Here is a 22,973-nt window from a genome sequence, read left to right as displayed (position 1 = left end):
GTAAATAAACTCCCCTGTCTATCTATGCCAACTCTGTTTGAGAGTGTTCAGTCAGTGATTGTGAATTACATGTTAAATGGACTAGGTCATATTGCATAGTTTTACTATTCTCTACATGGATTTGAAATTTGCTGTCTGCTACACACTTTAGATTTGTTGTGACAGGGTTAAATTTAGGAAATTGACTTGATGCCACAAGAACAAACAAAGCAACCAAACAAAGCAGCAGATCAACCTCACACTCACACATTTTCTCAGAGGACACAATCAACAGCAGCAGGGGCTCTGGCTTGGCTCAACTCAATGACAACCCCAGTGTATCGAATAGATGTATAGATCTATGTTTTATGTACCGCTGGATCAGCAGGGATCACTCACAGGTTAAGGGAACCTCCAAGTTTACATATAAAAATCAAGGTAGGAAGTAAAGGCTCCCAGTCATTTGTAAATGTCGGTACTGAATCCCTTGCGGAATATTTCAAGCTTGATCTGTGTATTTACACTTTTTACATATTTACAGTGTAATTGATTTAGCATTTTTCTAGTAAATTAATATTTACCATGCCAATCATAACATAATGTTTATGCTTTCATTCAAGTTGGGCCTACCCTTGAATATGATACATCTGGCAATTAATGTTGAGAAGTTATTGTAACGCTGTTAACAATGGTCAGTGAGTTTAACTCAACTCATTCGGATGACCATTCTTGACTATAATTTTCTTTAAGACAAGGGTTTGAATCCCGTGTCATTATTTTTTAATTTATTTTTGTTAACAGTTCATATTGTCTAACATAAAAAAAACTGTGGTTTCAAAGAACTTTCTTAGAACTTCATCATTCAAACTCATATTAGATTCTCTGGTCGATTCACTATGGTCCTAAAATCTACATTACCAGGCAGCCCGCTATAGCCATAGTCATAACAAACCGAAAATATATTTACACTTCTCAAAACAACATAAAATATCTCTGTTTTGCACCGTTGCTTCAGTAAAGCAGCTCTCAGGCTGCTTACCCAGCTCTGCTCATGTTGTACCTGCGCTAACTTACACACTCTCGAATAACAAACTGAGAGGGAGACAGAGTGGTCCCTCCGCTGTGTTGGTATTAATGTTATTAGTGTAGAGACCGTTCTCAACATGTATGTTTAGAGTGGGCTGTATGTTTGGCCCGTGGTCTTGCTGGTTGCAGATTTCTTTTTGAAACTGCAAAACTGTGGACTGAAGACCTCTAAGACTCTGTCTTCAGAGCTCTGAAGCTGCTGCAGCACAAATAGCTGTTCACCTGTCTAATCAAAGTTGTGTGAAGTTTGACTCAGCACACAGAACCCTGAACCAGAGAATCAGCTGTTGTCATGATTGACAGCATGTCTTATGTTGCCGAGACCTAGCTGCTGTTGTTCCAGAACACTGTGCTGTTTTTTTTTAAGCAAGGAATATTTTCTAAAGAAGCTACTTTTCCCCTTTTTGTAATGGTATGTGGGTGGGGGTAAGTGTGCACACAACACAGATAGTATGGATAATAATGGTGGTAATCATCATACATATCCATACAACCTGTGTTCATAGTTAAATTATTTACTACAGGACACAATTGTTTACTAAATTGCTATCAAAGTTCACTAGATTGATGGATTTAACTTTTTATTCGGGGGCATGTCCCCGGACCCCCCTACAGGGTCTGACATCCACCCACCAGTCTCACTTAATCCTATTGGAAACAGTTTAACTGTTGGCTTTAACAAAATACAAACTCCTTAGATTTTGAACATTGTAACATTTGGAAATGATCGTGGTATCTTCTATTCACTGTAGAAATTCATGATGTTATACTTTATTGCTAATACCAGCTGACATACACTCCACATGTGAATAAAGGGAATTATTTTATAATTTATAAATAATATATTATTTTATTCCAATTCAAGCACTGAGCAGTAAGCCATCTTGGTTGTTTACAAAAGTGTTTTTTTTCCCATGGCATGGTATAAACCACGGGGTCCCAGGCTAGGTGTACATAGTGGAAAAATTAACTCAGACACATTATTTTCTGACACAAACGACTTGGCACATTAAGTATGCTCCTTTTTTTAATGTTGCGGTAGTGAAAGAAAAATAAAAAAGGATAACTCTTCGGGTGCGTGTTTAAGTGCATTTAATACAGAGATCAAACAACCAGAGACAATTCTTGCTCAGTGACAAGAGCAGTGAAACAACGGATGTAAAAGTGGCAAGAAAAACATAAATAACAAGTGAAAAAAAGAAAACAGGTATAAAATGTATCAATCAAGAATAAATATATACACCAATGCAGCATCCCTTCTTTAACATTAGACACACGGACACTATGTAGACACACAGAAACATATTTTAAAACATGGACGGCTGAACAGGAAATTAGAGCTTAAGCACTTTTATTCTTCTCGACCGAGTTTCTCAAATGTTAAAATAGAAGATATCTATAATAGGTTTACATTAAGGTGTTAATTACAACAATAATAATATATATGGTCAAATTAGGTCAAGCCACCTTACAATATAAGAAAATGAAATGTAAGTTAAGGTTTCTCACAAAGTACGATAATTAAAAGAGCAATGACACAGTAAAGATTAGGAGACGTCATGTATAACTAGTACATTAAGCACACGGAGAGGTTTGCATGCCTTACCTGTTACCTTTGTTGTTGTAACGTGCAGAGAAATAGATCAACATCTAGAATAAAACGTTGATTTATTCAGCAAAGCACAGTGAAATCAAACAAGAATCCAGGGGAAAGTGCCCATTTTAACCACAGGGTTCATGTTGCATACTTGGTCTATAGTAAGTGTTAACACTACAATGGCAACGTGTACACAAAATGTGGCAAATGTCTGTTAAAGGAAATATATATATATATATAAAAAAATGTTTAGGTCAAGATAATCTATTATCAAATGCAGACAACAAGCAGAACGTCCTTCATTTCTAAGGGTGAGGCAGACCTCACAAGCACCAGTGCCAAGCAAACACATATAGCCCCTCGCATGGTGTGGTACTGTTCCAGTTCGCTCCTAGTGATACAGTCGTCATTCAGGAATTGTTTGGGAAGATTCACCAAATCATATGATAGGCTTCAGGTTGATGAACAACTGGTTTATTGTTTCAACCCTACACAGCGAAAGCTCCAGCCTGGAAACTTTGTGAGCAGCAGCTGGACTATTCTGATACTGCCATATATGAGACTGATGTCCCTAGCTTCAGTGCATCTAATTTTTCCAAATGTGGCTAAATGAAAATTCTTCTAGATTGGAAAGTTCGTGAAGAGCTTCAGTATGGACAAAAACTGCTTTGCGATACTCTACATGAAGCGGTAACTTTGTACACGGAGGCCTGTGTGGTCACGTCTTTCTGTTAGTCAAGGCAAAGAAGGTGGGATGGATGGACCTCAGTGGAACTCAGAAGAGGTGGGTGGTTGAACGACTGAATGTGTGGTACTTTCTCTCAAACATGGAAGGCAGTTGGACCATGGAGGGGGAATGGTGTGCCTGGGAAGAGAAGAAGAAAGGAGGAATGAGAAAAATAAATAAGTGTGTAAAGGACAGGTGAGAAATAACCAAGATAAAATGTTAAAGGTGACATATTATGCAGAAATCCCCTTTTCAGTGTTTGTGCACATAAATGTGGGTATCTGCAGTGCCTGCTAGCCCACAAACTGTGAAAAAAACCCACCCTGTCGTCCCACTCTGTCACAGTTGGACTCTTTTGGGGTAACCCCGCCTGCAATCTGAGAATCACTACCTCACTGGTGAAGGGCCTTGACATTTCCTTCACATTTTGAAATTGGTTGACCAATCACAACAGACTGGTCAATCAGACCAATCAGGTTTATTGGGAGGGAGGAGGAAAAAGAAATCCAGTCAGAGAAAACAAAGGCTATCTGGATAACTGCCCACTGTAAATTTCACTGTATCGATCGTGGAACTGTTTCCACTATTGTAGAAAGTGTACACTAGAGCTGACAGTGTTTCCAAAATTTCCACTTGGAATAATTGTGAACCAGCTCATTTATTGTTTGGATTAATTTGCATGCCACCCACGTGGCCTAGACAATGGTTTAACATTGACGTTACCACTTCAATTGTACTGAATCTGCTGCCATACTAGAGGGAAAAGTTCCAGCCTGGTTTAACACCTCTGTTAGCACTGACGTCCCCAAGCACACTGGCAATTTTATGAGAAATTAAATGACAGTATCATTACCATCAGGCTGCATTGGGCCACAATTTTGTGTAAATGTAACTACAATGGCCTGAAGTGGCTCCTGTTTGGCTCAACACCTGTTCTGCTACAGTTTTAGAACAAAAAGTACAAATGTAACGCCAAAGGTCTGTTACACTTGTACTATGTAAACTTTGAATTAAGATCATTACAAACTGGATATTTCATTTTTTCACACATCTGGTAATTAGCGATGAAACGGTTACCGGTTTCACAGTAAACCACAATGAAATTCCAGAATGCTAGTTCTACCATTTAAAATTTGAATTATCATTAAAAACGCAGTTTATTACCACAGTAGATTACCACAGTAAATACTGTTCAGCTCAGTTAGCAACAGCCTCCGAGACGCAGCACGCAATGTGGGTCTGTTGTGTCTTTAGGAAGAAGAAGGGATCCAAGTCTAGTTTTGGAGCAATTCTTTTAATTTTACTATCATGCTCTGCCCAATTCTCATCTGTCCTAATCCACACACTCCCCTTTATGTGAGCAGAGAGAATGAGTCAGTCATGAGAGCTATATGTTGTTAAGGTTCAGGGCATAACACATGCTTTCAGTTTCCCATCCTGCACGGAGACAGAGAAAGCCAGTGGTCAAGCGAACTACAGATTGAATGCAGAGAGGGAGTGGCGTCAATGAGGACAGAAACAAACAGGCACGTCTTTGCAAAACATAGGATTTTTCTGTATGCAATGCAGCTGCAGTAGGTCTCTTAGTGTTTTTTTCTTTATCAAGCTATTCTTTTAAAATGTTTCACTGATAACCATGATAATTTCTGTCACTATACATGTAATGTAAAATTTGATCCCTTTACATCTCTACTGGCAATGTAATGTATCAATGTAAAGTTATGGTGCTAGTGTGTACACAGCAATGCTGTGCTGGTATTTTCAATGTGCCAACCTTTGCTTTTACCTCCCAATATTGTGGTTTAGATAGTCTGTCTAAACCTGTCAAGCTGCTTCTGTTCGCTGCCCCACCAGACTTTGTTGTAGCAATGTTGCCATGTTTCTAGATCTCAGCAATTACTTTGGTAAGAACAATATTATCAAAACGTCAAAACAAACCAAAACGACAACTTTGAAGGACAAACTTTCACTCACTTTCACTGTGCACTTTTAAAAGCCTGTGCAATGAGATTGTCATGTGAGCCGCAAGTGTGTACAGGTTGGTTTGTGTGATCCAGCCTAATTTTAAATGGTGAGCGCATAGAGACAAATGCTGTAGCTAGCACCTACTATATCTGCTCACCACTGAACTAATGGAGACAAGCAACCTTTGCAAACACAATCACACTTTTTGTTTGTAAGTGGTGCTGGTGGGCTTAATAGGCAGAGGATGATGGGAGATGAAATGAATGAAAAGATAAATAGGCTGCTCTCACTGGAGAGGAAGGGGAGGTTAGGACAGCCTGAACGCATTTAACCTGTTTTAAAGCCCTTACTTTGGTTGCCTGTCAGTTTCCTTATTGATTTTAAGAATCTTTTCAATGTTTTTTATAAAACGTCATGGTCTTGCACCAGAAAAATAAGACTTGTATGCTTGATAAGTATGTCCAGATTTAGTTTTTTGCCCCCGATCCAAATAATTTAATATTGAGTATCTGCCGATACCGAGGTCCGATCTGATACTTGTATTTTCCTGGATCAAATCAGTTGCACAGTGCACATCTCAAGTACAATAAAGTTTTTTTTTTTAAATAAATCCCATGGATATGCTTGACAATTGAAAAGCCTTGCAATACATTAAGAAAAAAACTGCAACTGTCTGCATCCAAGCTGTTCGTTAAGGTTTGTTTGTTTTTAAATACCAACTAAAAATACTTGTATGGCTCTCTTCACAATTCATCTTAGTGCAACATTTGTTTCCATTTGGAAAAATAAAATAAAAAAGTAGCTTCTGCATTAAGTTTTGATTTAATGCGCGCAGAGCAGAAATGCTCCTCGCAAGTATGTTTTACGCTTGCGGGGTTTAACTGCTCTCCCATATGAGTGAGTTTTGAAACTAAATAAATGCCATTGTCCCTGTAGTGAGATGTACTAAACACACCTTGCTAGGTGGGAAAGTCAGCTGTGCCACAGTAGAGTATATGACGGCATTGGGAGACATGTGTACCGTTAAGACCAACTCAACTGTCTGGTGATTAATGTGACAGTCATGTGTTTCAGGTCTAGAGTGAAGCTCCACAGCTGCAGTTAGAGCCTCTTGAGGCTGACGTTAAACAAAGGATCGGGACTAGGTTTTATGTCCCGTTTAATAAAGTTAAAAAATGCCTTGATCGGCCCCAATACGATCATTGAGATTGGATCGGGACATCCCTAATGCTTGTAGTGTATGCACCTGTACGGCCCCTTAGTTCCTCTGGCACAAGCCTATTAGTCAGCCAAGGTCCTATTAGTGCAGGACCAAAACCTTTGGTGAAACAGCCTTTAGCTTTTATGGTCTGGGGCACTGGAAGAGTTAAATCTTTAAAGATAAACATCAAACCGCCTGACTTTTGATTAAAAGTCCAGTGTGTAGGATTAAGGAGTATCCATCAGCAGAAATGTAATGAAATATTCTATATGTAATATAGACCAGGTCAAACCTCGTCTGAACCACTGATTCATATTTCTCTCCAACTGTGATGTCGCAGGAGTGCTCGTTTGGGGTAACCCCAACTGCAATCTGAGAATCTACACTTTTCTGCTGAAGGGGGTGTTGAGGGGGTGCACAACAGGCAGTTTGAGATAAGGACTTTTTTCCTCTTTTTTTTTATAACTGTGAATCATGCAATGCTTCTATAGCTTACTACTCCTACTAAAAAATAATTTTGGATAAGAGCACAATAAGGCATCCAATTTAAAATGAGATAGAGATGCACGACAGGAGAAAAATTGGCACCCTTTAAAGTGTCTTGCTCACTGGCAGGTTGCAATGAACAGGCTTGTGTATGGTTTGTTGTGAATGATTAATTTCTGTGGAGTTAACACTATTATTTAATTATATCATACCCCATTTGTTACGCATGAAAAGCTTTCAGACAGCTAGAGCAGTGTTCAAATGACAGGGTTAGGTGGTGACCTGTCATCAGACATTAAAGCTCAGATGAGAGGCCACCCCACCTCAATGAATAGATCGACATTTTAATTCAAGTTAGCTGTTTTTTGCAAACAAGCCAAAACACACACAGAGCGTGGAATTTTTTCTTTTTTTGGGGGGGGGGGTTACACCTGATTTTTTTCTTCAACTGGCAGTTTACATTAGTCATTCAAGTTAAAACTAATTAGACTGAAACAACGATCTTTTTAAAGGTAACGTTAACCTATTAACACCTGTTAATATAAATGATTAATAGTTAAAACAGCACTTTGATCTGCTTGTACTCAGTGAATATATAAAATATTCAGTAAGTTGCGGCATGCCTTTAAAAAGAAGCCATTTCCTCCAGGTTGATGGAAAGCAGGCATCCACTTGGACATAACCCTTTATGTTCGAGCTCTAATGCCATCCTTTTTCATAAAGCCCATGCTTATTAGTAGCCACCAGTGAATATTCCCAGCCACCACCAATTAGTTACCCAAGTGACTCATAGCAACCAAGCTATTCCAAATCAACCCTTAAAATCTCTGCCCTTTACACTCATGCCAATCTCAAGTGGGGGGAAGCATTATACCAACACCATTGGAATATATCAAACCCCCTTGAATCTACTAATTGGAGTATAGAGTTAATTTGTTGAGCAGAACCTAATTAATCTGATCTATCATCGTTGCAGAGTCTTACCTTCTAAGGAGTTGATTTGGGACAATAAATGCACCAGTGGTATATGGATGTTAAAATCATAAATGCCAATGATGCAGCAGGTAATAAGAATACATTTATAATTAAAATGTTATTTGTGTACCCAAAGTTGAGACCAGACAACAATAATGTTTGCTCACATCAGGCTCCAGGATTGATTTTAGCAATGGTTTAGAGCAGAGTCTCCCTGCGATGACTGGTCGGGACAGCCTTGCGTGGGTCCAATTGGACTTGGGGATCCCTGCATGACTCAGACAGGGTCCCACCTTTGACATTAACAGGCTGAGGAGCCAGGGACCTTAGTGGAAACCCTACAGAATGGAGGTGTCTGGACACATGCTGGCTTGATTGTGCCTGGGCGCTTTGAGGGTTGAGCTGAGTGGAGTTTCGGATGGTTCGAATGGAAGTGGAGGTGGTTAAAGTTGTGGACTGCCGGGAAGTGGGGAGGCCTGAATGAAGTTGTGCTGGTTGGGTCAATAATGGGGCATGAAGGATGAACTTGGATTCTTGGGTACTAGGACAATATTTGGGGCAGGGACTTTGGCTGAACTCAGTGGCTTTACTGGGACCAGGGCTAAGGGCAGGGTTTTTTTGGGATGGGCTGCAGGGGATACGGACACAGACAGGGACCCTGGCTCTGACCAGAGGGTGATCGAGAGAGTTTGAGCGCTGCACCACAGCACTGCTCTTGGTAGAGTCATTCAAACTGAATGTAGAGGCAGAGCGAGACATCTAGAGTAGAGGGGAGACACATATGAAGCAGGAATTTACATATCATATCATTAAAGAAAACAAGACGAAACAGAGAATAGACAAGCTGAAACAAAATACAACGGAGGAGGAAATCCTTAGCAGGTAAAACCAAAGACAGAAACACTTCATCTGCTGGAGTATATTAGGAAGGAGTGGGAGAGAATGAACATCACAAAGTAAGAAGGAAATGTCAGACGTTAAGTTTTCCTGCAGAGTAATGCAGAGACATTGGAATGTAGACATTTAAAATCACACATCTGGACAAACCAATACAGTAGAACAAATTTAAGCCTACACTGGTAAATTCTTAAACTCATGTTAAATGTTGTGATAAATCACCTTTTAATTAGCAAATGACTACCCACTAAATCCCTCCCCAAACAGTTTTATCCAATCATAGCCAGGGGATTACATACTACATTATTATAACATCCCATTCATTATTTTGTAGGCTTACAGGTTTCAGGAAGGGAAAAAAACTGTTTATAATGTCAGTACTTCCCCACTGTGCGGGAGCTTGTCCTGGATGCTGCTACATCAGAGTATAAGCTAATGTTTTGCCTTACGTCTTTTTTTTTAGCATGATATCATTTTCTAACAATCAAGGGCAGGGGAATGAAGACACCCGTTTAATAAAATTACATTTAAGGTATTTTGTCCTAGTGGTAAGCTCATCCGTATCCCATATATGAGGCTGAGGGTTCGAGCCCCAAACAGTGCAGTCAAAAAATCAACAACAATCAATCTTTCTCCAAAATCGCTTACTGCCCCTTTAAAATAAGGACTTTATGTTCCCTCCTTCGTCACAAGTACTCTACACGTTCATTGTTTACAATAGCATCGCAGATTTATGATGCATCAGAGTGAGAGGCAAACAGAGAATGTGAATGATAGATTCAAAAAGTTATTGGCCATAGAGCTGACCAAATTGGGTCATTTGAACAACTCTAGCTCTACCAACTATCAGAACCAATTCCTAGAAAGTTTTCATTTTGGCTTGCAATATCAACAGATTCTGGTTTGAAATGAGAAGGCCGAAACAGAAGAATATGTTCCTGCTGTTACATAACAATTCTTTGTTGTCAGTCCTGAGAAAAAAGGGGAAATGCAAACACTAGTTCCCATGTTTAAACTAGTATAAATTAAAGCGGGAGATGCAGTGAGCAAGGGGGCAACTTCAAAGTTAAGCCCGTCTTTGCTTAAATAAGCTGAATGTGTTACAATGAAGTTGACATGAAAAACTATGGAATCAATTTGTGGTTAGCCAGTCACACTAGTTTTGTTTGATTTATGAATTTGACACACCGATCAACGACATACGAATCAAATAGGCTTTAACAATAAGCAATCTGACGAATCAAAAATCAATTACTTTGTGTCCTCAAGGACAATATTCTATCAATTTAGATGTGTAATTTGATCCTTTATCGTGACGCAGCATGAGAAGTTTGCTTAGATGAACACTGTTGGCAGTTTATAAGGTCCACCTAGCTAAAAAAAATGCTATCTCAGAGTCCTGCAATAAATTCTACAGAGATGATGGTTGTAATGTTACGTTTGTGTTGAAACTGATCTGGTGAGACTAAGATTCAACAATACGATCATTTTGGAGGCTGCACTTTGTGCTTCTGTATTGTTTTATACAGATAGTTGTTTCTATTATTTTGTTTACCCAATTCATTTTAATAGGGTTAGCTACATAACAGAAACACCTCTCTGTATACACTGTGTGGACAATTATTAGGCAAGTGAGTATTTTGACCATATCATAATTTTTATGCATATTTTCCAACTCCAAGCTGTATAAACTTGAATGGTTATTGGATTTAAGCATATCAGGTGATGTGTATTTGTGTAATGAGGGAGCGTGTGGCATAAGGAGATCAGCACCCTATATCAAGGTGTGCATAATTATCAGTCAACTTCTTTTCCTCAGACAAAATGGGCCAAAAAAGAGATTTAACTGACTCTGAAAAGTCAAAGATTATAAAATAGCCTTTCAGAGGGATGCAGCACTCTTGAAATTGCTAAGATATTTGGTTCCAGAACCATCAAACGTTTTGTTGCAAATAGTCAACAGGGTCACAAGAAACGTGTTGAGAAAAAAAGATGCAAATGAACTGCCAAAGATTTGAGAAGAATCAAACATGAAGCTACTAGGAACACATTATCCTCCAGTGCTGTCATATTCCAGAACTGCAACCTACCTCGAGTGCCCAGAAGAACAAGGTGTTCAGTGCTCAAAGACAAGGCCATGGTAAGGAAGGCTGAAACCCGACCATCACCGAACAAGACACATAAGTGGAAATGTCAAGACTGGGCCAAGAAATATCTGAAGACAGATTTTTCAAAGGTTTTATGGACTGATGAGATGACAGTGACTCTTCACAGACAAGAATGATGGGCCCGTGGCTGGATCAGTAACGGGCACAGAGCTCCACTTTGACTCAGACGCCAGCAAGGTGGAGGTGGGGTGGTATTATTAAAGATGAGCTAGTTGGACCTTTTCAGGTTGAAGATGGACTCAAACTCAACTCCCAAACCTACTACCAGTTTTTAGAAGACACTTTCTTCAAGCAGTGGTACAGGAACAAGTCTGCATCTTTAAAGAAGACCATGATTTTTATGCAGGACAGTGCTCCATCGCATGCATCAAAGTACTCCACTGTGTGGCTAGCCAGTAAAGGCCTTAAAGATGAAAGAATAATGCCATGGCCCCCTTCCTCACCTGACCTAAACCCTATTGAGAACTTGTGGTCCCTTCTTAAATGATCGATTTACGATGAAGGAAAACAGTACAACTGTCTGAACAGTGTCTGGGAGGCTGTGGTTACTGCTGTACAAAAAGTTGATTGTCAACAGATCAAGAAAATGACAGACTCCATGAATGGAAGGCTAATGAAAGTATGGGAGCAATAATAGTGAGGGCTATGTGTAATGGTTGCACACAAGGACCACAGACTTATCTATTTTTTGCAAGAAATGCTCAGTCACAGCACAGTCTGAACTCCTTGTCTCTGTTTCCTGGTCTCAAGAGAGGTACAGCAGACAAAGTATTTGCAAACAGGTGATGAGAGGGTTGGTCACACTGGACATTCTGTTTATACTACACCTGGAATTGTCATGTTTGTCTGTGTAAAATCTGAATGCACAGCCTGTAATCTGGACTCTAGTGTCTATGCACACACTACATAAATTGCTCGTCAGGGCATTTCATCGTTTAACTATGGAGTGGAAATCAGTAGGTTGTGTATAAGGCTAAATAAATGTGTTACTAAACAGGACGCACACAATTTTTACGTATCTGGCTGCATGTCTTCAGTTCATCTCAAAATGTTTTTTGACACGCAACAAAGTTCACTGGCCAAAACCAAACCTGGGATGTGGTGGTTATATGGTATGCGTCCTAAACATTAGGACGTGAGAGATCCCATATATTCGTCATCTTATGCTTCGCCCCCATTCACGTCATAAAAATACAGTGTTGTGAAATTAACCGTTCAAACATTGGCCATAACAATAAAACCTGTTGGAAAATAAGTAATTAAACTGCTTAAACATATAGCCACACAAAAGAGCAGAAACAAAGTCCCAGCACATTTAAGAACACAAGCCCATTTCCTACTTTTTAATCAAGTTAGATCAAAGCAACCGACACCAACTGAAAGCTGTTTTATCATGGACTGATGGAGAGATCAATTGCCTGTTTCTCAGCAAAAGGATTAAAGGATGGAGAGAAAAGTAAGGGGATTAGGACCAGATGGACAGATACATAGACAGATAGACAGCCACAAAGCATTAAATATTTTGTGTAGTTGAAATAAAGGAGACAATTTTGCTAACACAGTGGAGACTGTGATTACTGAAGATAGCATCTATGTATTAAATTAACCAAAACACAGATATTGGTCTTCCAACCACAAAGAATATGGAACCCACCCTTTTGTCATAGTGTGAATGAGAGCTGTAATATTTACTGCTATTGCAAAAATACCAACAGAAACACAAGAAATAAAGGCAAAACTTAATATGGTTGTACCATGAGTACAGCTCATGTTGTCTTCCCACTAACAGATTGATGATGGTTTCTTTAATTAGAACAACAGACTTACAGCCAGTGTGGAGCTGCTGCCGATGCGGGTCTCATAACTCAGCCTCTGGGTTTTCTCATCTGGAGTACTGCTGGCCATGAATGCCCTCTGGATCACACGCTTCGGGGTCTTAGTGAATGAAAACGCCCTCGTCACCTAGCACACACATACCCAGAGAACATCAGTGATTAACATGCTTCTGTTTTGTTTCACATTAGGTTTATTGTCTCTTGGAGTAACACAACATAACACATCACCAACAGATCTTTTTGAAATAGAACCTTCTATATCAGACATTACATGGTTATATTCTGATTATTCACATTTTTTATTTATTCAGATCGAATATCAATTCAGTGTTTCAGTCATTGGTTCCCCTCAAATTCACAAAGAGGCTTTACAGGGACCGTGGGAACTAGACCTCGGCGGTATGACCAAAAACTTATATCATGGTATTTTTCAAAATTATAACGGTTTCACGGCATATAACAGTTTGTTTTTTTAAATATACAGATTGCGTGATGAATTACTACAGATTGGTTTATAATGGCTTATTCTACTGTTAGTGTGTATAAGGTTTTTTTTTCGGGAATGGAGCAGTGTGTGTGCGTGTGCATGTGGCAGAGCGAATGGGGGAGAGAGAAGCGGAGCAAGTATGAGCATGCCGAGGTCCAGAGAGAAGTGGAGTTGTGAATGTGCGGCGCCGGTTACAGTCTGTCTTAATACAATAAATGCGGCAGTGCGGACATGAACCACGGTCATAGTCAGTCGCTCAAGTTAACGTGTCTTCAAGCGAAATCTGACTATTTTGGTTTTACTATTTCACCACTAACTTGATGTTGTGAAGCCGATCTTAATCTCATATATTCTTCATATTTCATGACATCTTTTCGGTTTAGGTCGTGGAGCAAATTGCTAGTGTTGCCTCCTCCAGGCAAAAACTTTAGCTAAGCAACATTTGCAGTAAATATTAATTTTGTCCACCTCAGACTTTTTAAAACTGACAAGCCTCCAAACAACATTAACCGCTCCTCTCTTTGGCATAATTTCTCTGTCATCATGGTCTAAAATTTATTTTTTGACCATGCACTCTTCACAATTGCACGAGTGTAGGAAGAGTCATCAGAAAAAGATGGTGATGTTGATGTAAAAATGTTATAATATTGTGTTTTTAGTCATATATTTGGAAAATACCAAGAGCTAAATGAAAAATTAACAGGGACTAAGGATTGAAACCGGGAAGAGCAGATAACTTTGTAAAACAAAAAAAATCTAATTTCTTAGCCCCACTTAAACTTCACTCCATTATTGCACCCTCAAATATTTCCTTAAAGGGCCCATATTGTACACCTTTTTCTGGTGTTTTATTTGAAGTTTTGATAAACTTAAAGATATATACTGTATATGTTTTTTTTAAGTACCAAAAAATATCTCAATATGGTTTTATAGCTCTTTTTTCTTCAGCTCTGCAAAGAAATAGGTCGATTTTGCCCTGTCTAATTAATATACATGAGCCAGTCTTCTGATTGGCCGACTGTTTTCTGAATGACACATGGATAGGCCAACCACCTCCTCTGCTCACTGTGTGTCTATTCACCGTGCTCCGAGCCGTGCTATGCAGGAGCAAGGCAGGTTCTGCCCTGGAGAAACTATCTCCATGCTCCCCGACTACGCAAAATTCATCAGTGCGGGTGTGTATTTGTCTGTCGATTGACCGTTTTGACACGTTTATGGTATTTACAGAGCCCCAAGACCTTATTTTAAAAAATCTCAATTTTGACAATATTGGACCTTTAAGTAGCAGTCAAGTCAGATAAACACTGGCTGTTGGGTTGTGTAATTCTGATCTGCTTTTTCAGGCAGTAAAGTATCATGCTTATATTCAGCATGAATTGTATCTAGGAACCTAATGATCTGAACTACAATTCGGTCCTGTCAGTCTGAACTAGGGCTGTATCCAAATAAGCGCATTTATAGTAAACAACACTTAAATTCTTAATTTTGTACTTTTACTCTTATTTCTTGTTTTTATAGATGCTCATTTTCTGAGGTTTTACATAACTCTGGTGTGTCAGTCTTACTGGACAGGAGTGGAGGTGGGTGTTATAGCATGTGGTTTAAAATTAGGTTAGAAGGTTAGGCAGAAGCGAATAAAAGATAAAAAGTCATGCTGCTTTATTTATGGCTGCCCTTCATTTTCCTCCTCCTTTTCTGTTTCCATCAGAGTTAGTATTGCAGTTAAGATTTTTAAAACTGTATGGCTTTACATGCTGTTATTCTGAATTTTTGGGTACATATAAAACAGCTAAAATAATGAATAAATAAATGAAACGCAGGGATGCCACTGCCAGAATCTCCACTGATTCTGAATTTTTGGTTACATATAAAACAGCTAAAATAATGAATAAATAAATGAAATGCAGGGATGCCACTGCCAGAATCTCCACTGATTCTGAATTTTTGGGTACATATAAAACAGCTAAAATAATGAATAAATAAATGAAACGCAGGGATGCCACTGCCAGAATCTCCACTGATGACCCTCCCCTGTGCAATGTTGACAGATAATCATGAGAAACGCTTTGACTCTTCTGCCTTTACCTTTTTAGAGGTCTTCTTAATGGCTCTGGAAGCTTTGCTCAGGGTGCTGTCCATATCCTTGGTGCTGACCTGTAGTGAGTCTGGGTCTGTGCACTGAATCATGTCCTCCTGGTGAAAAATGGATACAGCTTCAAACTCAATATAATTAGTCATGACCTAAAGTTACAATGAATTCATATAATCGATGAAAATACTGTACATACATTATTCTTTCCTGTCAAGAGAGTAGCAAGAGGGGATGATAATTGGATTCACACAGTCTTTACCCTCCTCACCCTGCAGTTCCATTTAACAAGCAGGGCTCTATCTCGTTGGTATTCACATTGCAGCGCTGACCAACTGAAAACAGCATTAGAATGCAGCTGTGAGGCAGGCAGACCAGAGGTCTGAATCGCCCCCTACTGTTGGCTCTGCTAACAGCAAACAGCTTCACCTCAATATATTTCAGTGGGCTCAAGTTATCAAGCTTAATCAACTCCATACACATATAGCACAACACTTATAGAACTCTGCTGTCGACTTTAAACTATCGAACAATCTCACTGTCACACTGGATGACTTGTACTTCATTAACAAGAAGATACACACTGGTTTATTTTTACTAAATCCTAAACACATTGTCCTTCTGCCAGAAACCACCACAGCATCAAATGTGAATAATTTCACATCTTAAAACAGTCAACACTAAATCCACCATTTCTCCTGATTGTGTAGTTTGCTTAAAATAATGTAGCCTGGGACCCAGACGAATTCTAGGAGCTCATTTCATTTGCTCTGCCAGAATACGGTCTGGAAACTCTCCATTGGAAAGTGATTTCTCTCCAGCCGAAAACTTGCAGGTCCAATCACAACCGATTATCTGATAATGGGCGGGGTTTATACCACGACGCGGACGGAAAAACAAAACAACCAAGGCTGCCACTAATGAACATTAGACAAAGTACCCGATATTGTTGTAAAGTCCCCTTTATTTTGAGTTACGTTGTCATTATTTACTCAGGCACCTTTTTGGCAGGACGTGTAGCGCAGCTTCGGGTCCTGACCCTTGCTTACATTTTACGGATACGTTTATACAAGTTACGGGGCGGCCGTAGCTGTCATTATTATGGGGAATGTGTTCGTTAAGAGAGTGAGTATTGTGTGTTGTGATGCATTTCGCAGATATTTCTGTTATATATATATATATGTTGTGTGTAACCTCTGTTATGCCCCGTCATCACAGACATCTCCCCCTTCTGCTCTAGTCTGTTGACATTTTTGCAACGCTCGACAGATGTCTATGGAAGCCTATAGGGGACTTAATTCAAATGGTAATGAAAATGTTAAAATGTAATTCCACAATAGCATTATAATTTTCGACAAGTATAAGTGTCTTTTGAGTAAAAATGTGAATGAAAATGCAATAATCCAATTTTCATATTCACATTCTTGTATGGGCATTCTGTGACTAAATTAAAATGATGATGCAATTTGGTAAAAATATGAAAATTTAAATGAAAACTCGACTTTTCATTTTCAAAGACTTAACCTGCACTTTAGTGGACAATATTCAAATATGAATGCAATATAAACAAACACCCTAATTTTAAATTTAAGCAAGAAATATGTTGGTCACAATTAAAATTAAAATGCTTTTCCGACAATACCAACAAGCTCCATAGCGGTAAGCGGAACCTGTTGCCTGACTCACATCACGCATGATAGCAATGTCCGTAGCGCTGCTACTCCGAGAAGCTGCAGAGGCCATGGAGCAGCAACATTCACACTGTAGTTCCCTCGGTTGCGCCGTGTACAGATTTGAATCCAGCTCTGTTTCAATGCAGTGTGTTTAGATGAACTGTGTTTGGCTTCCCTCGGTTGCGCCAGTGCACGAGGCGCAACCCCCTGCACTGCGGGGAGCTCCGTGCACGGTGCAGGGCGCAACCAAGGGAACTACGGGGTGAATGTTGCTAATCCATGGCCTCTGCAGTCTCTCGGAGTAGCAGCACTACAGACTTCGCCATCATGCATGACGTGAGTCAGGTAACAGGTTCCGCTTACCGCTATGGAGCTTATCGGTCTCTGGCAACAGGTTACCAAAAGGCAGCCTATGGTGTGTCACGTCCTTACTGAAGACCCGCCTTGATGAGAGGACTGACAGATTGCATTTTCAAATCCAAGTTCAAACAGCGTGGTAAAATGTAAATTCAAATGCTCTGACTGGGGGCACTGTTTCACCTATTGCACTTGTCCACTGAAGAGCAGACTAAGGTCTTTGAAAATGAAAAGTCAAATGGAGTTTGCAATTTCATACTCAAATGGTTAGAAATGCATTATCGTCTAATTATTTTTTGTCACTTCAATTTTTATTGACAGTTTTGCAAACATAAAACCACATAGCGACAATGTTACAATCGAGTTGAAGACCAGTATGAAAGAACCCTAACCCAGCCTGTAGTGGAGTAATTGTAGTAATTTCTAATACATATGGTTATTCATAACAACAAAATAAAATTAACAGTATAATAAAATTTAAAAATGACAATAAAGACATCAACAAAGTGACATGTGAGCTTTCTCCCTTATTTGTAATGCAACATCAAGACCTGATTCAAAACCTCCTAATTTGTGGTGTTGTTCAGTTTTCCTTTATAGTCAACCCACTTTTCCCATTTTGACTCAAACTTCCTTTCCTGGGGCCTCAGTATGTGTGTAAATCTTTCCATATCAAATACTTCTTCTACACCCATCCATTGTTCTTTCGTAGGTGGATCTTCTTTGTACCATGCTCTTATTATAGTTTTCTTGCTGGCTGCCAGCAGTACTTTTATCAGGTATCTGTCCTCACCATGTGTGTTCTCCTGTACCAGGTTCCCCAGATATAACACCGAGCTTGTCTTAGATATCTCATAGCCTAATGTCTCTTTAATTACTCCCCATACTTCTTGTTAATACTCTTTCATTTTTGGGCACTTCCAAAATATGTGCGAGTGATCTGCCACCACTTGCCCACATTGCCTCCAACACGCATTCTGTTCTGGTGCAAACCTTCCTTCCCTCTTTGGGGTAATAAAATATCTTATAATGTTCTTCTACCTAAACTCCCTCCATACCCTTGATCGAGTGGTCGAGTGCTGTACCTGGCACACATTTTACCATTCTTCCTCCGTCAAGTCAATCCCAAGTTCTCTTTCCCACTTTTCTTTTACGTATATTGTCGAGTTCCCCCTACACTCCAGCAGAGCTTGATAAAGCTCACTATACCCTTCTTCCCATTATATGCATTCATCATTACCTTAATAATCCCATTTTGCTCAGTAGTTTTATCTATTTTTATTTCCCTTATATGATAAGGGACTTGTAAGTATCTGAAATAGTCGCCTCTTTCTAAACCAAACTTCCAGTCCCATTTAAGTTTGTATTTGTCATTGATCCTTATTGTTGGTTTGTAGTTTAGAGCTAAAATCTGTCTTTGTCACGTTAAGTTTATATCCTGAATGGTGTCCGTAGTCCTGCAATGAGTCCATTAGTATTGGGAATCCCACGTCTGGTTGTCCTATATATGCTATTAAGTCATCTGCATATAAACCTAGTTTGTGTTCTGAACCTCCTGCCTCCACCCCCTTGATGTTCTGATACTGCCTAATTGCTTGAGCCAATGGATCGATGAAGATATCAAAGAGTGTTGGGGATAGACAACACCCCTGTCTAGTTGACATCTCTAACTTAATCCGATTTGTCAAATTCCCATTGATCTTCACTCTTGCTGTTGGTTCATGGTACAACTATTTTATACATCTGATAGTTTTCATTAAAGTCAAACATTATACAAAAAAAGTCCAATTCACACTGTCAAATGCCTTATTCACCCCTCCTATGCACCTCCTCCACTATATGATTTTTTTTTTCTTTTAATATCGTGTGCCTGCACTCCTCTAATAAAGCCAGTCTGGTCCTTGTCTATAATATCGAGCATGAATGTGACAAATCTTTTTGTAATTATTGAGGTATGACACTTATAGTCGACATTAAGTATGGATATCGGTCTGAAGCTACTACACAGTTCTTTATCCTTGCCTTCTTAAGGGATTATAGTGATGATGGCTTCTTTCCAAGATGGGGGATTTTCCCCCTCCTTTATAGTGTATCTGAATGATGTTAACAATACAGGGCTCAATACCTTGTAAAATTCGGATGGGAAGCCATCACCACCTGGCAATTTACTGTTCTTTGTTCTACTAACTGCATCCCCTACCTCTTTCTCCGTGATATCTGAGTTCAATAATCTGTTCTGCACTTCCCCTATAGATGGAAAATATAAAAATGCTTTCGTACTCTCTTCCTCTGCTGAGATGTGTGTATAGTGTCCTATAATAATCCTCAAATGTCCCTTCTATTTCCTCTGGCTCTCTCAGTAACTCATTGGATTTGTGATTCCTGATTTTATATATAGTGTTTAATGTTTGTTGTACTCTAATCCTTCTGGCCAGTAATCTATTTGCTTTGGGTCCCCTTTCATAATACATCAGTTTCATAAACCTAGTTTTTTTTCTTCACTTCTGTTGATACTATCTTAAACCTCCTTAAGTGTCTCCGGATCAATTGTATTTTTATGTTGCCTTTCTCTTTCCTTTAGTTGCCCAGTTAGGTTTTGATAGTTCCATACTATTTCTTTTGAGGGGTGCTGTTTTTGTCTCATTACTGCCTTCAGTGCATCCCACAGAATAGTTATCCTTTTCTCTTCACCTCCTACTATCTTTCCATCCTTTTGTTCTCACTTGTGTCTGGCTGTCATCCCCTCACTCCAATCTCCCGTCTCCGACCCTGGTCCACTTGCGTGCTGCCTCCAGCCTCTGCAGCAGTGTGGTTCTCTCTTCTCCCTGGTCTGGCACCTGCCATCCCTTCTGCCGCATCGCCTTCGCTGCATCCTGAGCCCCGTTATATACTTTGATTCCTTCGGTCCACTGGACCCTCAGTGTGTTCATTGGTGATTGAAACTGGATCCCCTTCTCTTTTAGAGTTTTCTTCAGCCTAGTGTATTTCCAACGTTTAGCCGCCACTACTGCCGAGTAGTCATGGTCAAATGTCACTCTTCGTCCTTCCACTTTCACCAGGCTTTCTTGAGAACGTTTTCCTTGACCTCAAACCATGAAGAGTTGACAATAATGGCTCTTGGGCACTTGTTTGGTTGTGGTTTCAGTGCTATTGCTCTGTGTGCCCTTTGGATCGCAGTTTAATATCATCCGACATTCCCAACTCTTTGTGAATTATCTTGTCCACGTAGTCGATGACCGAGTCATTTTGGATGTTGTTTCTTCTTGACCTCCCTTCTAAGTCAGACAGCTGCTCCTGGAGCTTACTTTGTTGTTCCAACATAGCTGTAAGAATGTCCTGAACCTCGTGCTCCACTCTTCCACCTCGACCGTGCGCTCTTCTAGCAAAAGAAAGCATTCTTTCTCATATCCATGTCCACGGTCTCGAATTTACCATTCGTTTCCTCTCTGAATCTGTCCAGCCCTTGTTTCATCTCCTCTCCAAGTTTGTCCATATATTCTCTCAATTGTCCCACATCTTCACGTACTCCTTTCAGATTATTCTCCATTCGTTTGTCGATTTTATCTAATTTTGCGTCCATGTTGTGCTGACTGTTCTCTATTTTAGCCTGCATGCTATCTAAAGCAGCCTGCAGGTTAGCTTGCAACACATTCACCCAGCTAGGTTGCTCTACATGCTGCAAGCTAATGTTGCGTTAGCTGAAAGCACCTGTTCATTTTCCCCCATCTTTCCCGACTGTTTTTCAGGTTTTTTCTTCTTCTCTTTTCCTTTCGTAGTTTGCGTTCTATTCATGACCTATATTTTTCCAAGTTCCAATTGTTGTTATAGAGGGTTCCTTCCTTTTTTAAAACGTATTTGGCCGGGAGCTCGTCTTTTTGCTGCCTATCGTCTCATCAACAAACCGTAAGTCCGCATTTTCATTTTTAATTGTGACTTACATATTGCTTGCTTAAATTGAAAATTTGGCTGAATTGTTTATATTGCATTTACATTTGAATATTTTCCACTGAAGTGCAGGTTAAGTCTTTGAAAATGAAAAGTCAAACGGAGTTTTCATTTAAATTTTCATATTGTTATCAAATTGCATTATCAGTTTTAATATAGTCACAGAATTGCCCATACAAGGATGTGAAAAATGAAAATTGGATTATTGTATTTTCATTTAAAATTTTACTAAAAATACATACATTTGTGGAAAATTATAATGCTGTTGTGGAATTACATTTTCGCATTTACATTATCATTTGAATTAAGTCCCCTATAGGGTTTCATAGATGTCACATGATTCGTTGCAATCCAATTGCGGCTGGAGGCTTGTTGCTCTGCGTCCGTTGGTAACGCCTCTTGGAAATCGAAAATGAATCAAGAGGTCCCAGACTAATATGCATTTGAGTATTAGTCTGACTACGCCAGGCTAAAAAAAAATTACTTGGTAAATTATATGTGGATTTGCTTCATTATACCAACAGCTAATCCTGGTGTGAGAGATTAGATTGAGTTAGTAATTGGTTTTTCAAACGTAAATATTGAAATCCGCTGGAGTATTTACTAGAGCTGAATGATGGTGATGAGGAAAATAGATAAATCCTCCTGTGTTAAGTGAAGGAAGCGGAGCTATCACAGCTTCTTTCTGCCTGCCGATCTGTCAAACTACCTATTTTCTTTGTGTGTGAGTGTGTGGCTTCTCACCGCATCAGCCCTGCAGATGGTGTTGGCAACATGGCGACAGAGTGTTCGCAGCCAGGCGCTTTTAACGGTGTCCTCTCCGACCAGTTGGAAGCTGAACAACAAATTCTCCTGTTCAGTCGGAGGGTGAACCACCAAGGCGAATGCATTCACACACTCTGAGGGGAGGAAGTGAGAAAGAGAAAGAGAAGATGACAGAAAAGCATGAGGATGATGGAGGGCGGGTGTTTGATGGGGAGACAGGGAAGAGAAACAGATGGAATGAGAAAAAAAAGAAGAAACATCTACATCAGTGCTTCATCAACTCCTTTAACATCAATCATTACTCTTCCTTGTGAACAGACTCCATTTGTCACCGACCATTTTGTCATCACATGAAACTTTTGCATTTGTTACTTCTAGACTGGACTAATGGAATTCATTAGTGCTAGGATGCCCCAATAAGTCTGTGAAAAGCCTCCAATTAACCCAAAATGCTGCAGCACAAGTTCTGACAGGAACTACAAAGAGAGATCATATTTCTGTGTGTTAGCATCTCTGCATTGGCTTCCTATAAAATTCAGAATAGAATTCAAAATCGTGCTCCCCGACTACAAAGCCCTTAATAATCAAGCTCCAAAGTATCTTACAGAGCACATAATTCAATTATATCCGAATAGATCACTTTGCGCTGTAAACTCAGGATTGAATAAAGTATTTATCTGTCTATCTATTACTTGTTGTTCCCAGAGTCTGTAAGAGTAGAATGAAAGGCAGAGCCTTCTG

The 22,973-nt window shown here is 39.5% G+C and overlaps 1 protein-coding gene across 5 annotated transcripts in view; it reads right to left on the bottom strand.

The window, feature by feature from the left end:
• Positions 1 to 2,140: 2,140 nt before the first annotated feature.
• Positions 2,141 to 22,973, bottom strand: part of ect2 (epithelial cell transforming 2) — a 50,444-nt gene continuing 29,611 nt past the window's right edge. For 3 of the 5 annotated variants that reach the window (XM_035647913.2, XM_035647916.2, XM_035647915.2), the window contains 5 exons: positions 22,212 to 22,366; positions 15,489 to 15,596; positions 12,909 to 13,043; positions 8,184 to 8,775; positions 2,141 to 3,527 (listed from right to left, as the gene is read on the bottom strand). In XM_035647913.2, the coding sequence (XP_035503806.1) occupies positions 8,215 to 8,775; positions 12,909 to 13,043; positions 15,489 to 15,596; positions 22,212 to 22,366 (959 nt within the window). In that variant the 3' untranslated portion in view covers positions 2,141 to 3,527; positions 8,184 to 8,214. The remainder of the gene's footprint in view (positions 3,528 to 8,183; positions 8,776 to 12,908; positions 13,044 to 15,488; positions 15,597 to 22,211; positions 22,367 to 22,973) is intronic. The other 2 variants (XM_035647917.2, XM_035647918.2) reach the window with 1 other exon arrangement.

The sequence above is a fragment of the Scophthalmus maximus genome, chromosome 13 (assembly GCF_022379125.1).
Source record: "Scophthalmus maximus strain ysfricsl-2021 chromosome 13, ASM2237912v1, whole genome shotgun sequence".
NCBI lineage: Eukaryota > Metazoa > Chordata > Actinopteri > Pleuronectiformes > Scophthalmidae > Scophthalmus > Scophthalmus maximus.
This window is presented reverse-complemented; position numbering and strand designations above follow the sequence as displayed.